This window comes from Anser brachyrhynchus (assembly GCF_964034855.1).
Source record: "Anser brachyrhynchus genome assembly, chromosome: 16".
Taxonomy (NCBI): domain Eukaryota; kingdom Metazoa; phylum Chordata; class Aves; order Anseriformes; family Anatidae; genus Anser; species Anser brachyrhynchus.
Window position 1 is genome coordinate 3,188,292 of NC_137734.1, and position 12,987 is coordinate 3,201,278.

Here is a 12,987-nt window from a genome sequence, read left to right on the forward strand (position 1 = left end):
TTAAAGGTTATGTTGGTTAATCGAGTAAGTGCATAGTTAAACTGTGCTGCTATTATGGGGTTCATGTTTGCCATGCCTAATTTAACATTCATCTCTCCAAAGAGTAACACAAAGCTATTAGCGCTGTTTTTATAGTGGTGCATTATTTTAATGCCTCTCACACAACTGCCCAGCAGTTTCTTGTACTGGTAAATTAGTCCAAAAATGGCACACTGTAAACAGCAGATTATTTAAATGCACAAGCTATTTTAGTATTTAAAGATGAATACGTCTCTATTGTTCATAAGCTTCAGCATTTAGGGCAGGAATAGAATATTGTGTGAGCTGAAAGTGGCTTTATTAATTTTGGTGATAACAGATGATGCCAGCAGGTTTTAAAGTACAAAAAGGTCTCTCAAAATAAATACTGTTTTAAATCACGGATATTGACAATTTTGCAGCAATTTATTTCCGAACAATCCTAGTAAAACCAGTTTTGGAATATAGAGTTCATCTGAGTATTTGATGTGTATAATGACACTTATAACATCACAAAGAAAAGGTTAAAAAAAATCTCCTTTTATTTTTACAACAGTTCATACAGGTTTTTTTTTGGCTGAACTTTAGAAGAGCATCCTTTCTTATTTGGGGTTTCATTCACAATTACTGTGCAAATAGCTTAAGTAGAGGTCGTGAAAATGCTGTTACTTAACTTCCTTTATTATCATATGGAAACGTACAAAACCTTTCCCCTGTAAGTTGAAATATATACATTGCACCTTTTGCAGAATTTGATTGCAAGGGCGTAGAATTTATTAGTATTTACTATGTGAGATGCAGTCTGAAAACTGAAAATAGACAGCAGATCCGTAAGCTATGTTCTTTGCCCAGAATGTTAAGATGTTCAAATACTGGCTATTTAAATGCCTAACTTCCACTGATGTTAAGTAGCAGTCAGGTGCCTGAATACCTTAACGGTGCCGATGTAGTGCACAAACCTGCATAGCTGAAGTCAGTAGGAGCAGCACCAAGAATTCAATTGCCAAGGCTCAAAGTTTTGTATAGAAAAGCCCTGATCTTTAGGACAGCTAGGGAGATGATGGTGGAAAGGAATGCTTCCTCTCGCAGGTCTCTTCAACAAAGGGAGAAAGGGAAGGTGAGGTTGTTTAGCGGTAAAAATTCTGGAAAATAATTGGGGGAGGAAGAAATACTCATAAAGCATCTTTAATTACAGTTGTCATCTGATGCTTTCTTTTTCATAGAACTGAATTACTGTGTCAAAGTCTCCACTTAATATAATAGAAGGAACATCTGTCCATTTATCACTAGGAAGATTCTGTTTTCTTACAATGCACTCTTTATTTAAATATTCAGTCACTTCTCCACTTCTTGTACCGTTTTATGATTTTTTGGAAGTCGATGCTCCAACAGCTCCCATGCAAGCCGATGTGTCGCATATTCCTGGAGTTCCCTGAGCCCCAATAGCACCAGGAGTACCAGGATCCCCTGGAAGACCGGGTTCACCCTGAGCACCGTCACGACCATTTTTACTAATTCCAGGTACACCAGGAAGTCCTAAACAAGAAGAGGAAAAATTATTACATGAAATATTTCTTGCCTTTCATTAAAAAATATATATACATATACATACATATATACCTATATAAATTTATATATACGTATATAAAAGTAATATAAATATACATTACTTTTAGAGTTCTTAATATACTTTGAGTGTCTGTTTATCAGACTTGTTACAGCCTGTTGAGTGCAAGGTGTTGAATAAATTTAGCCTGAATCTAGAGTACATGTTGGATTTTTTCAGTGTACCTCTAGGTTTACTGGAATTACCTGAGTACAGCTGAAGGCAGCTGTTCAGCACTGCACTTTTGTCACTGCATGTGTCTGTTTTGACTTTAGCTGACCGCTGCGGCTACCTTAGTGTGTGACTCCATGAATGACAATGGTTAATTTGTAATCAGAATTATTTTGCAGGGTCCCTGAAAAGTTTGCTCAAGGGATGCTCCTGATGTGCGAGCTCACAGCTTACTTACTGTGCCAATAGGAGCATTCATGTCTATCCCTACTTCCCAGTCCCTACCAGAAGGCAGTGGCATTTTGCTTCTTCAATTCATTGCACCTCTCTGAGTTTAATCGTAATTAAGACTCTGAATAAGGGACGGAGAGTAGTGAGTGGGGATACCGAACCTCCTTGATACTACAGATAAGTAGCTTCCTTTATACGTGTGTCTAATTTCAAAAATTTTCTTAGGTTGAAATACGTTTTGTTTATTGGCAAAACCAATTTCTGCTTTGGGCAGACTTGAGCTATTCTTTTTTTTTTTTTTTTTTGACAACAGTTATTTCTGTAACAAGAAGCTACTGAAACTTTTTTCAATACTGTAAAATAAGATTCTGTTTGCTTGAAGGACAGCTATATGAATAGATGATCCATAAACCTGCATTCTCATCTTAATTGTGATAAAGAAATGGTGCCTGATTGTTTTCCTTAATTGCATGTACTGTTGATCTTACATTTCATGAATAGGACAAATGCTCTCAATACCTAATACATGAAAAATAGCAACTTTTTACATGCTTCGGAAAAGAAGATATTTATGTATTTATGTATTTATGAAAGTATATGGATGCAGAGCCTGATTTTGGTACCTGTAACTTATTCATTGTGAAGATGTAATCACAATTAAAAAAACTAATAGGCAAGCAAAATAAAAAAATATACTTTCAAACTTTCTAATAGATATTAATTTGGAGAAATGAATCTTTGAGTCCTCTGATAAAGGTTTTATGGGACTATAGCCAAATACAGAGCAGTAACACCACTGTATTCTACATCTGTAGACTAAGAAGTTATATTTATTTCTGGTAAAATGAAGTAACATCCCTGATTTCTCTGCAGAACTTGTCTTGTTTAAGCCACAGACAATGAACTCAATTTTGCAGGACTATAGCTGCTAGTCCCCCATGCAGTTTTCACTGCAGGCATTCTGTATCAGAGCACGGCAAAGACAAATATCCCTCTAGACACAGAGTGCAGGAAACAGGCAGTGGGAGTGATTCTTTTGTCATAATCTGAAGCCAGAACTTCGCTGATGTTACACACCTTTAAACATGATGATAAGTAGTATATCAGCTAAGTGATTATTATGTATGAAGTACCACTGAAAAAATAACCTGCTGACACTGGCAACCATTTGAGAATAGTTCTGAAAGGTCCTGACCTTCAAATCTATAAAAGCTCCTGACCTTTCACAGCCATTAGTGGAAGGAAACAAGAACAAATGAGGAGTCTGGTTGTCCCAGCTGCCTTTTCTCTAAAACATTCTCTGAAACATTTAGGACTAGATGGGAATGGCACAAAGAGGGGATGTACTAGTTAAATTCCACTGTTTAAATTGTGTGCACCTGCTGTACACAGAGGAAAACAACCCTACTATAACAATTACATGGACAAAGGGATTACAACATAGTGCCAAAAACATGCAGAACTGTTCTTCTTTTGCCTTTGCTTTAGTTATGGTTCGTTAAATTATTTGCACAGACTTACCTTGAAGTCCTTGATCACCATCGGGTCCATCGATGCCTTGTCCAACGGGTCCTTTATCTCCCTTTTCGCCAGTGTCACCTTTAATCACAAACAGACAATTTAAGAGTTGTATACAGCAGCCAGATCTGAGGACAGGGAGGGAAAAGCTGAAGAGGAACTAAAAATCCTCAGGATATCGCAAAGATTTCTGCTCTCATTGCATCCTAAAAGATGCGAGCAAAACTGCCCTCCAGAACTCAGGCTGCCTAAGGCCTGATCCATTCCTCCTCCACTGCTGCAATCAGTACCAGTTTGACATTTTGTTTCAGCGCGCATGAAAGAGAAACTCGCTTGGTTCAGTCTCACTTACCTCTGGGACCAGGATCCCCGAGCTCTCCTGTTGGCCCTCTGTAGCCAGGAGGCCCACGAGCACCGGGATGCCCAACGCTTCCCGTAGCCCCAGGAGGCCCCGGAGGCCCAGCCGGGCCAGGCCGACCCGTCATTCCCGGAGACAAGGGCTTCCTCAGGTTAGCAGCTAACTGGGCAATTTGATCTGAAAAAAAAGAAAAAAAAAGCACCTAAATTAAAAACTGCATGTCCAACATTTTCGCTCTTTGCTCAGCTAATTATCATTTACCCCCAAATGTGCTTAATTGAGGGAGCAGTTGAAAACTGGGTAGCTGGCAACAAAGCGGAGCTGCACGCTTGTGCAGATCTTGCCCCCTGCCACTCCTCCACGCTTGGAGCTTCTGGCAGGAACCAACTAAACACTGCAGAATCTGTCCTGTCAGCTCATCTGTAACATTTTAATATCCACTGAGGAAGACCTGGGTCAGAAATCTCTAGGTGTTTTAAGCCATTAATATTTCCTGGTTCCTAAACCACTTCAAAAGATAATGAGGATTCTGGAAAACAATACTTAAAACAAATTTTCTGAAACAAGCAATGCTGAACATAATCTCTAAAAGAAAAACATAAAGTTCAAAGAAAGCAAGCCTCTTTGTGGGAGCTGGCACCTGCCTGGTGCCTGCCCCAGGGAGGCACGGTGTGCCGGGGAGAGGCGAGCTGGGAGGAGGAGGTGGGAGCTGAAGTGCAGAACGACGCAGGTTGGGGACACACCTGCCCGCGTGGATGCAGGACAGACCTGTCAAAGATTCCTTCAGCGTGCTTTGCGTGTTACCCTGATGAATCGTTTAAAAATACTAACTTCAGAATACTGAGAGACAACCCAGACAACATGGTGACCTCCTGAATAATTTCTCTACATTAAACGTCAGCATATTTTTCCTAATTAAAGTAGAAAAAATAACAGATCTCAGCAGCTGTCTTATGTTTGGGATCTCCTCATCTTCAGCTAAATATGGTAACTGAAGTGAGTTTTGTCCCAGTAATACTCACCATTTATCATCTCCCCACAGAGTTCTCTTATATGTTGTTCACTGGCCTCTTTGCCCTACAATTAACAGAAGAATGCTGCCTTATAAAAAGCACATTGTTGATAATTATCACTGACAGAAGCTTCAGGACATGAAACTCATTTCCAGCAGCTCAATAAGAAGCATAGGATCCTGCATGAAGATGAGTTTTTGTTCCTCCTCTTCAAAAGACGATGGCTTCAATTTAGGAGCTTTGTCACAACATTAATGGCAGAAATTAATTTTAATGTTTAAGGCCAGATATTTAATCTGAGGCTTATCTGGCCTTTCCTGAGTAATTAAACATGCTCTGGACCAAGACAGAGGCCTAACATTTCAAGTACTGATTAGGAATTGTATATTTAAACTTCCAATTCACTTTTGCAGTGACCACAGTGACTTACAGCCCCTTCCAATGGATGCAAATAATCTGTTCATATTTCACTGAGTGAGATTAATTCTCAAGGTAAACACTTGGGGGGATTTCAATTCTGAGGCTTGCAAAAGGTTTATCTTTTTCTACTGGTGGCCTCTTGGTGCAAGACTGCTAGCTTGCCTGCGCATTTACTTACTTTTGTCTGTTCAAATGCAGGGTGCAACTTTATTTTTTCAATATGCATCCAAAATATGCATTTATTCACTGCAGAGACTTCTTAACCGTGCCCCAGAAGCAGACAATACTCACAGGAGGCCCAGGTTTTCCTGTGATGCCAGGAACGCCTTGCTCCCCTTGATGGCCCATGGGCCCTGGGTGTCCTGGAATCCCTGGAACTCCAGCTGTCCCGTTAGGTCCCTGGACACCTTTGGGACCAAGTTCTCCTCTTTTTCCTGGCTGTAATAAAGAAGAAGAAAATTAAACAACACAAGACATGGCCCATTATTTTCTCATGGGATTTAATTAAGTCTTTCTTTAAGTCTAAGTGATCAGGCTGACCACGTGTGTTTAAAAACAGTTTGTGGAGTTACATCATTGAAAGATACAATAACCATGTTTATAAACAAACGTTATGGGGCACAAGTCTGCAACGTCTGATACATACCTCTCCTTTTTGGCCAGGGGGACCAAAGGGACCCTGTTAGAAAGAAAAGGGAGATATGAAAGAAGAATCTTTCAGAAAACATGCATCCAAAGTCAAATCTCCCACTCTGCAAGATGTAGGAAGCAGCGATGATGGCATGCACGTGGCACGCAATGAGCTGTTCTAGCAAAGGGGCCATGGGGCCTGATCCAGCCCTGACACGACTGGGCCCAGCACCCTGACACTAACAGACTGCCCCGGGTGCCAGCGCTGAACGCAGCCTGGCCACTTCTTGAGATGGACAAAACCTCCCAGGGACAGAGCAGTGCCCGCTGTGCCCTGCTGCTCTGAGGAGCAAAATGACGAACAAGTGCCGATGTGCCACAGCTCTGCAAAGGCCACACCGGCTGCCTACCCACCCAGTTCCTCCTGACGGGACCAGGGGAGCTGACGCGTGCCCAGAATATTGTGGCTGGAAGAATCATAGAATATCCTGAGTTAGAAGGGACCCACAGGCTTGAGTTGCTTTCTACTTTTTGCAACCAGTGGTCTAATGATGGTGGTTGGAGCTCTTGGATGGTTAATTCTAACTGATCTTATTAATTCTTGATCCATGGTTCTCTATTATTTGAGAATTCGACGTAAGGACACCTACCAGTTCTCCTTTGTCACCCGGGAGGCCATCTGCTCCAGCAATGCCCTGAAAGGGAGATAAAAGAGTTAACATGGTGACAGCAGCGCGTGCAAGTCAGGCATCACTGGAGGCAACACAAAGCACTGCACTCTGCTTATTACATGGCAATTAGAGCAGATGATGAACATTGTTATGGCGACTATACGGCTTTAGAGAGGAAGTTATTTCAAGACAAACAGAGGTTAGGTTGGTCTTTGCCTTAGCAACACAACAGACCTCACAGACACTGAAGCTGGCAAACAAAACACGCAACATTGGCAACATTGTTGGCAAAGCACTTGTTTTCTGCAAAAACAAAGTCAGGCGTTGACATAAGCTATACATTTGGTGAAAACTGTCTCAAAAGCTCATCACTGAGATGGATCCAGCTGTGAAAACTAAGCAGCACAAAGTAAAAGATTAAATTAGTCTATTAGCCTGCCAAGCTCCGAGGCTAGGAGAAATCCTCTTCATTAGTCACAGGAACAGCCCTGGCGAAAAGCTGCGCTTCCAAACTTAACTCGGGAGGAACAGTGATGCGAGGAGTTTATATACGGCGTGCCTTGTGGTTACAAAATAAACAGCAAGAGTCCAGCATTTTTATCACTGCATTTTCTTATGTCTCCATCAGAACAGACTACATCTCTCTTGCCAGCACAAAAAAATGGAACAAAAAGTGTTTTATTGGTGTCTGCTCCTGAATACTTTCATCTGAGGGAAGGAAAAGCAGGCTGTGCCCTCAAAGGCTGCACCTCAGGTATGGTTTGAATGTCTCTGTTGACAGCAGAATGAAATTCATCACAGAAAGATCAGCTACACTTACCTGGTTACCTTTGGGACCAGTAACACCGGTAGGGCCCTGAGAATAAATAAGACGACAAATGAGCTCCAAGTAGTTTTTCCTCACCCTTCACACATTCACTCACACAGCAAGGGGCTGGGAAGGAGCCTCCTAACTGCGAAGTAGGAGGGATCAAATCTCATTCATACTTAGAAATAAGAGACCGTGAACATCCCTGCTAGTCTTGTAGCACACTCTGCAGTCACCGGTGTGTGCTGTAGGGCAGGTCCTCGGGCCGCATCCCAGCCTAGGCAGGATCCCACTCAGACCTGGAGCTCTTCTGCTCCCCAAGTCCTCGTCCTACCAGGCCTTTCCTGAAGTGGTTTGGCAACGCACTGCTCCCCCCTGCCTGGCACAGGTTATCCACACTGACCTTTTTCATACCATCCTCCTCCGTTTCCTAAATGAAGCTAAAATTAATTCCATGCTTTACACCCTAGTCTTCTACACCTGTTTCAAAAGAGTAATCTTTCTTGTCCATCCCAGGGGCAGGAATTCTGTTTTTCTTCTTCCCTTCTGTTTTTCATCATTGTCATCTTGCTATCATGACTGAAATAGCAATTCTACAAATCTGCACATTAAAAAGTGAGGTCCCAAATGATGCTGGTGGGTGACTGATCTCTGCCTTCCACACTGGATGATGTGAGAAGGAAACTGAATTTATTCATGGTATAAAATGAATGAGAACACTCATTTTATATTGAGAACATTCATATTGTATTTTCTGGGGTTATCCTAACTTGCTACAGCATGTTTTCCTGGGGAAAACTGTTAATGAACTGGGAGCTTAAGAAACAATCGAGAATTACATCTTAGAGTAACTACATTTAACTTCAAAGCCAGAAATAAAACCTAGATTTTTTTGCTCCTGGTTCCTTTTTTTTTTAGGCATAAAATTTTCCCTCCCGCTGCTCGGAGCAGCTCTCTGGATAAGAGGCAGCTCTGTGCAGGGGCCTCTGACCCTCTGAACACATTTTTCACCGCAGCCAAGCTATGAATTTGGGCAGGACCCCACGGCTCCACAATGACCCTCCTGTTTTATACTTCTAGGCTCACAGTCTCTCCAGCTAAGGGGCTCTTTTAAACCTGCCTGGAGCCTGCACAGAAGGGTCTTTGTGAAATCCCCGTGGTGCCGCAGCTATCGTTTACACAGAAACTTCACCTTAAAGCTGGAGTCAAGGCTGCTGATGAACACACAGCTACTGTTCTCCTGCAAGCCCCGACCAAATGCCATTCACTTTGCTCTGCTGGCTTCTTTTAAATGAGAACGAATTCATTTAAATAAAAAGTTGGATTTATTCTGAGGTGTGGGGCCCAGGTGTGTTGCTGTTTAGAAAGAAATCTCTGAGCAAATTGTAATTTAAAAAAATCCAGAAACCCTAATCAAGCATCTGAAAAACAAAAACGCGTGAATCAGCTCTCCTGTGTCCATGGGGAGATAGTCTTTGGTGAAATAAGCACACAGAGCAGAAAAAACTATTGTCTTTTCTGGCTAGGATAGGATCCCAGAGTCTCTTTTAAGCAATCCATCTTGTCTAAAAATAGTGGGAGTTCCTGAACTGAACTGGAAACAAGGACAGGAATATGAGGTGAAACAAAAGAGGGGATGCATGAATTCTGCTCCCTGCTGTCTTGCTCTGCCTTGGGCATTCAGCAGTTAAAGGGTGGGCTGGGATGCCCAACGGAGCAGCCTTCTACCAAGTCTACTTGTGCTTGATGTCATGACATCAGCTACACCGTGTTTGGGGCCCTGTTATGCTCTGATCTCACATCTCCCACACAGGAATTAGGTACAGATATTATCTTCTCCTTACCCTGTCACCAAACTCTCCACGAATTCCAGTTGGACCAGGAAGGCCAGGTTCCCCGCTGGCACCTTTAGGACCCTGTTAGGAAAACAATAAGAGAGAGTTACAGCTTAAAGTGACAGGAAACCCTGCACGTCTTGACATCCCCGAGTTCAGCAGTCTCCATAAAGGGTCTGAACTGGTTGCTTGTCTTAGTTCTCCCCTCTCCTTGATTCCCCAGGACCTAGGGACCGCTTGCATGGTTGGTACAACTTTGCCTTCTGCCCCACCGTGAGTCGCAACTGGTCGACCACACTGACAAGGTGCTCCAGCCCTCTGCTGGTAACGTCACACCTGTAACCCCTGATCGAGCGATGCTCCCAGACGCAAGCACCATGCATCATTTCTCAGGGAGAGTGGTTGTGAACACTGCCTTGGAGAGGAGAGGAGGACATAGAGCCCCCAGAGCAGCAGAGGGGAAAAGGAGTTCACTGAAGAAATACAGGCTGAGGTGCCCAGGTGGAGAAGAAAGGAAGGTGTCCTCACATAGATCAAGCTCAAACCCTTCATATATAAAAATACTAAATATCACTGGTTCCAGCAGGCAGCTTATCTGGTCGTGTTCTTTCTACTGCACATGTGTTACGAAGGTGGTAACCTGGTCCTGGCAAGGTGGGACATTTCTTCCCATCACCTGTTGCCACCAACCAATTGTCTTGCCATAGGTCTGCAGAAAGCAGCAGCCTACGGGAACGTGATGCACGTGAAATTGCCCTTGTCAGCATACCAACCTGGAAACCTCTGACACCAGGGGCTCCCATCGGGCCTTGGAGACCAAGCGGGCCCTGAAAAGAGAAGGATAAGCTTTGGTAAGGAGATCATTCAGGGCCAGGTATGTCAATTGTGCAGTTAAATTGGCTCACTTCTAAGAGACAGAAAGCACGCTCTGTCGTACTGCAGGACACTTCCCAGTGGCGTTGCTGATGAACAGCCATTACAGTGGTGTTGGTGTTAACTGAACTTTGTTGTTACTAGATAAAAATAATACTGTCACTAAAAGAATGTAAAAATAATATTGTTACTAAATAAAAATGCTTATCTCTATATATGCGAATGGTTAAGAACATATCATACTCCTGAAGAGTACAGAGCAGTGTCAGCAAAAGATGTAGGCGTGACAGAGCACAGACAATACACATTAAGGGGGATCTGCTATCCCAGTGCTGTGCTTTTAGTCGATCCGGTTCTGTAAGAAACTGCTGTGAAATGGGCTGCACGCACTTGGACATGAAAAATGACAATTGCATCCACTTGCTTGGACCCTTTCACAGCCATCTCTGCCGGCTGCAGTGTTAAGGGACACAAATAAATTCCAAACCGGCTGCTGCAGACGGAGGATCAGGCAGCACAGCCTGTCCACTGTAACCAAGAAACCAAATATCTACTGGATTGCAATGAAGGTGTGCCCTCTGCAAAATGGTATCAGTATTTTTTCCATAAGTATTTTTTCCCTGATTGTTAGCCCTACAAATTCACACTGGTATCTGAACACCCACTGTTTCACATAATTTTTTTCTGGTCATCACCAAGAGGAAGAGGAAATCCTCTTGTGATGTGTGACTCGATGTACAATCTAAACCAGCTGCCCTTATCCCTGCCTGGGTCTTGAGACCCCTGCGGCTGTAGCTGTGTACAAAAAGCAGGGTCTGTGCAGAAGGAGCCCATCTGCTGGAACAGTACAGCATCATCTTCAATGTGCCAGACGACTGCTCAGGTATTTCTGTGGCTACTTCTGTTTTCTGCTTGTAGTTTAAAGACAAACTTTAAGAATTATCGAGACAGAGCTCTAAGACGGTTACATTAAATTATGTCAAAAATGACTTTACTGTACTCCTGCTTTAAAGTTGTGGTACCTGATAAAACCTGACAGTCTTTGAATGGGAAGAAACCCTTGATTTGCTGTGACAGATTCAAATTGTTCTGAGCCAGATAGTCTTAACACTGGATAAATCCTGCGTCTCTCTTAGAACAGCCTAGGCTTAACGACATTTCATATAAATTAGAACTCTACCGACACAAATCAGAAATTAGAAACAAGCATGGTTCAAGTGCTATTGCATCCATGTCAGAAGGCTGCACCAACGTAATCAGCTCAATTGCATTTGTTCTGTAAATATAACAACGCGATACCTTGTGTGGGACTGGCAATTTTGGTGAAAAATTGCCGACATAAAAGCAAACATTATTAATTGAGTTTATTTCTCAGGCTGATTTTTTCCCTCTCCCTGGCCATCTAAAGAGCAACTGCTCACAAACCATAAATCATTATACTGTTCAATTTCTTCCAAGTGGCACAAACCAGAAATCACGTTAGACTTGCTGTAGGCTTCTGGATTTCAAAATGAGATTAATGGATGAAAATAAAATAATAAAAAAAAAGCCCAACAAAACCACTGGAAGGTCAGGTCCAACCACAATGGCACCACCAGCTGGGGAATGAGAAAATAAATGGTACCCTCCAATTTTTACTATTATGAAGAGAATCAAGTTTTTATCATCCTTATATCACTTTTTTATTATCCCTGCTGTTCAGCTGGGACACAACAGGCAGCCATGCAGTTATTTTCAGATTTACATTGCAACTCCTGTGGCTTTTTATTTCTTTAGCTCCGGGTTGATGCAAGGAACGCAATGAACATGGGAACAAAATACTCCACTGAGGACCACACTGGTTTCTAGCCCAGAAGTTTCACAAAGCTGTCAGTTCAGAGAGTAAACGCGAAAACTGCTAGAGCTGTACACGGGTTTGTTTCCTAGTGGCTCACACCTACAGGCTCTCAGCAAGACAAAGCTGCTGCAGTATTGGGGGTGGGTGATGAAATGTGTGAGCAGATTCCCCACCTGAAAATTGTTTTGGCTTTGCACCGTATGTTTGAGAGTTTTGGGGTGTTTTCAAGCAGTTGTGAAAATCATTGCAGCTACGTGCCTTTCTGGCAAAAAATTCCATCAGGTCTACCAACTTTTTAACATGTTTTAAGCTCCTGTCATTCAGGGTGGCAATTTGCAGGCTTTCCAGTGCTTGCACAGGTTTTGGTTTTGCAGTACACCTCTACTGTTCCAAGGAAAGCGATACAGGAATGGGACAGATTTCATATGCTGGTGGCTATGTACATTGAAACAGGTTAACAGTTTTGCTTCATTAGCAACTGGCATTCAGCTCAGGCTGAACTTCATTATCACTGTTTAATCAGGGATCTGCTTACTGTTCAGTCTCTCCTCACTAACTTCTTGGGCAGCTTCAGCTTTCTTTGTCAAAGGAAATTGAAGGAATTGCTTTGCATTTGCACAGGGCTGTCAGCAAGAGCAGAATCTGACCCATTTATAATAATTCCTCTGCTGCTGAAAGTCCCCATGGACAATACAATTAGAGAATGTGGCTCCTTTAGTATCTGTTTGGTTTACAAGCAGCATTGTACTTACAGTTGCTCCTCTGGGTCCCGGCAGACCTCTCTCACCAGGAATACCGACATCGCCCTGGCAACCAACACCAAAGTCAGACGTGTCATTTGGGAGCAGCAAATCCACCCTCCCCATCCCATTGCCAAGCCTCAACGTGAAATCTTGGATCCCAGGTTATTTCAATCCAGTAGGTCACACCACCTGCCTCAGTGGGCTCTGACCTCAGTGTACTATGTGTGCACGGAGGTGTCCAGCTGGCTGGCTTGC

The 12,987-nt window shown here is 42.8% G+C and overlaps 1 protein-coding gene across 1 annotated transcript in view; it reads right to left on the bottom strand.

The window, feature by feature from the left end:
• Positions 1 to 681: 681 nt before the first annotated feature.
• COL9A3 (collagen type IX alpha 3 chain) overlaps positions 682 to 12,987 on the bottom strand; it is a 37,310-nt gene continuing 25,004 nt past the window's right edge. The window contains exons 22-32 of the mRNA XM_080558024.1: positions 12,742 to 12,795; positions 10,053 to 10,106; positions 9,289 to 9,360; positions 7,457 to 7,492; positions 6,616 to 6,660; positions 5,982 to 6,014; positions 5,627 to 5,773; positions 4,925 to 4,979; positions 3,897 to 4,079; positions 3,548 to 3,625; positions 682 to 1,554 (exon numbers count right to left, since the gene is read on the bottom strand). Coding sequence (XP_080414150.1) covers positions 1,379 to 1,554; positions 3,548 to 3,625; positions 3,897 to 4,079; positions 4,925 to 4,979; positions 5,627 to 5,773; positions 5,982 to 6,014; positions 6,616 to 6,660; positions 7,457 to 7,492; positions 9,289 to 9,360; positions 10,053 to 10,106; positions 12,742 to 12,795 — 933 coding nt within the window. The 3' untranslated portion in view covers positions 682 to 1,378. The remainder of the gene's footprint in view (positions 1,555 to 3,547; positions 3,626 to 3,896; positions 4,080 to 4,924; positions 4,980 to 5,626; positions 5,774 to 5,981; positions 6,015 to 6,615; positions 6,661 to 7,456; positions 7,493 to 9,288; positions 9,361 to 10,052; positions 10,107 to 12,741; positions 12,796 to 12,987) is intronic.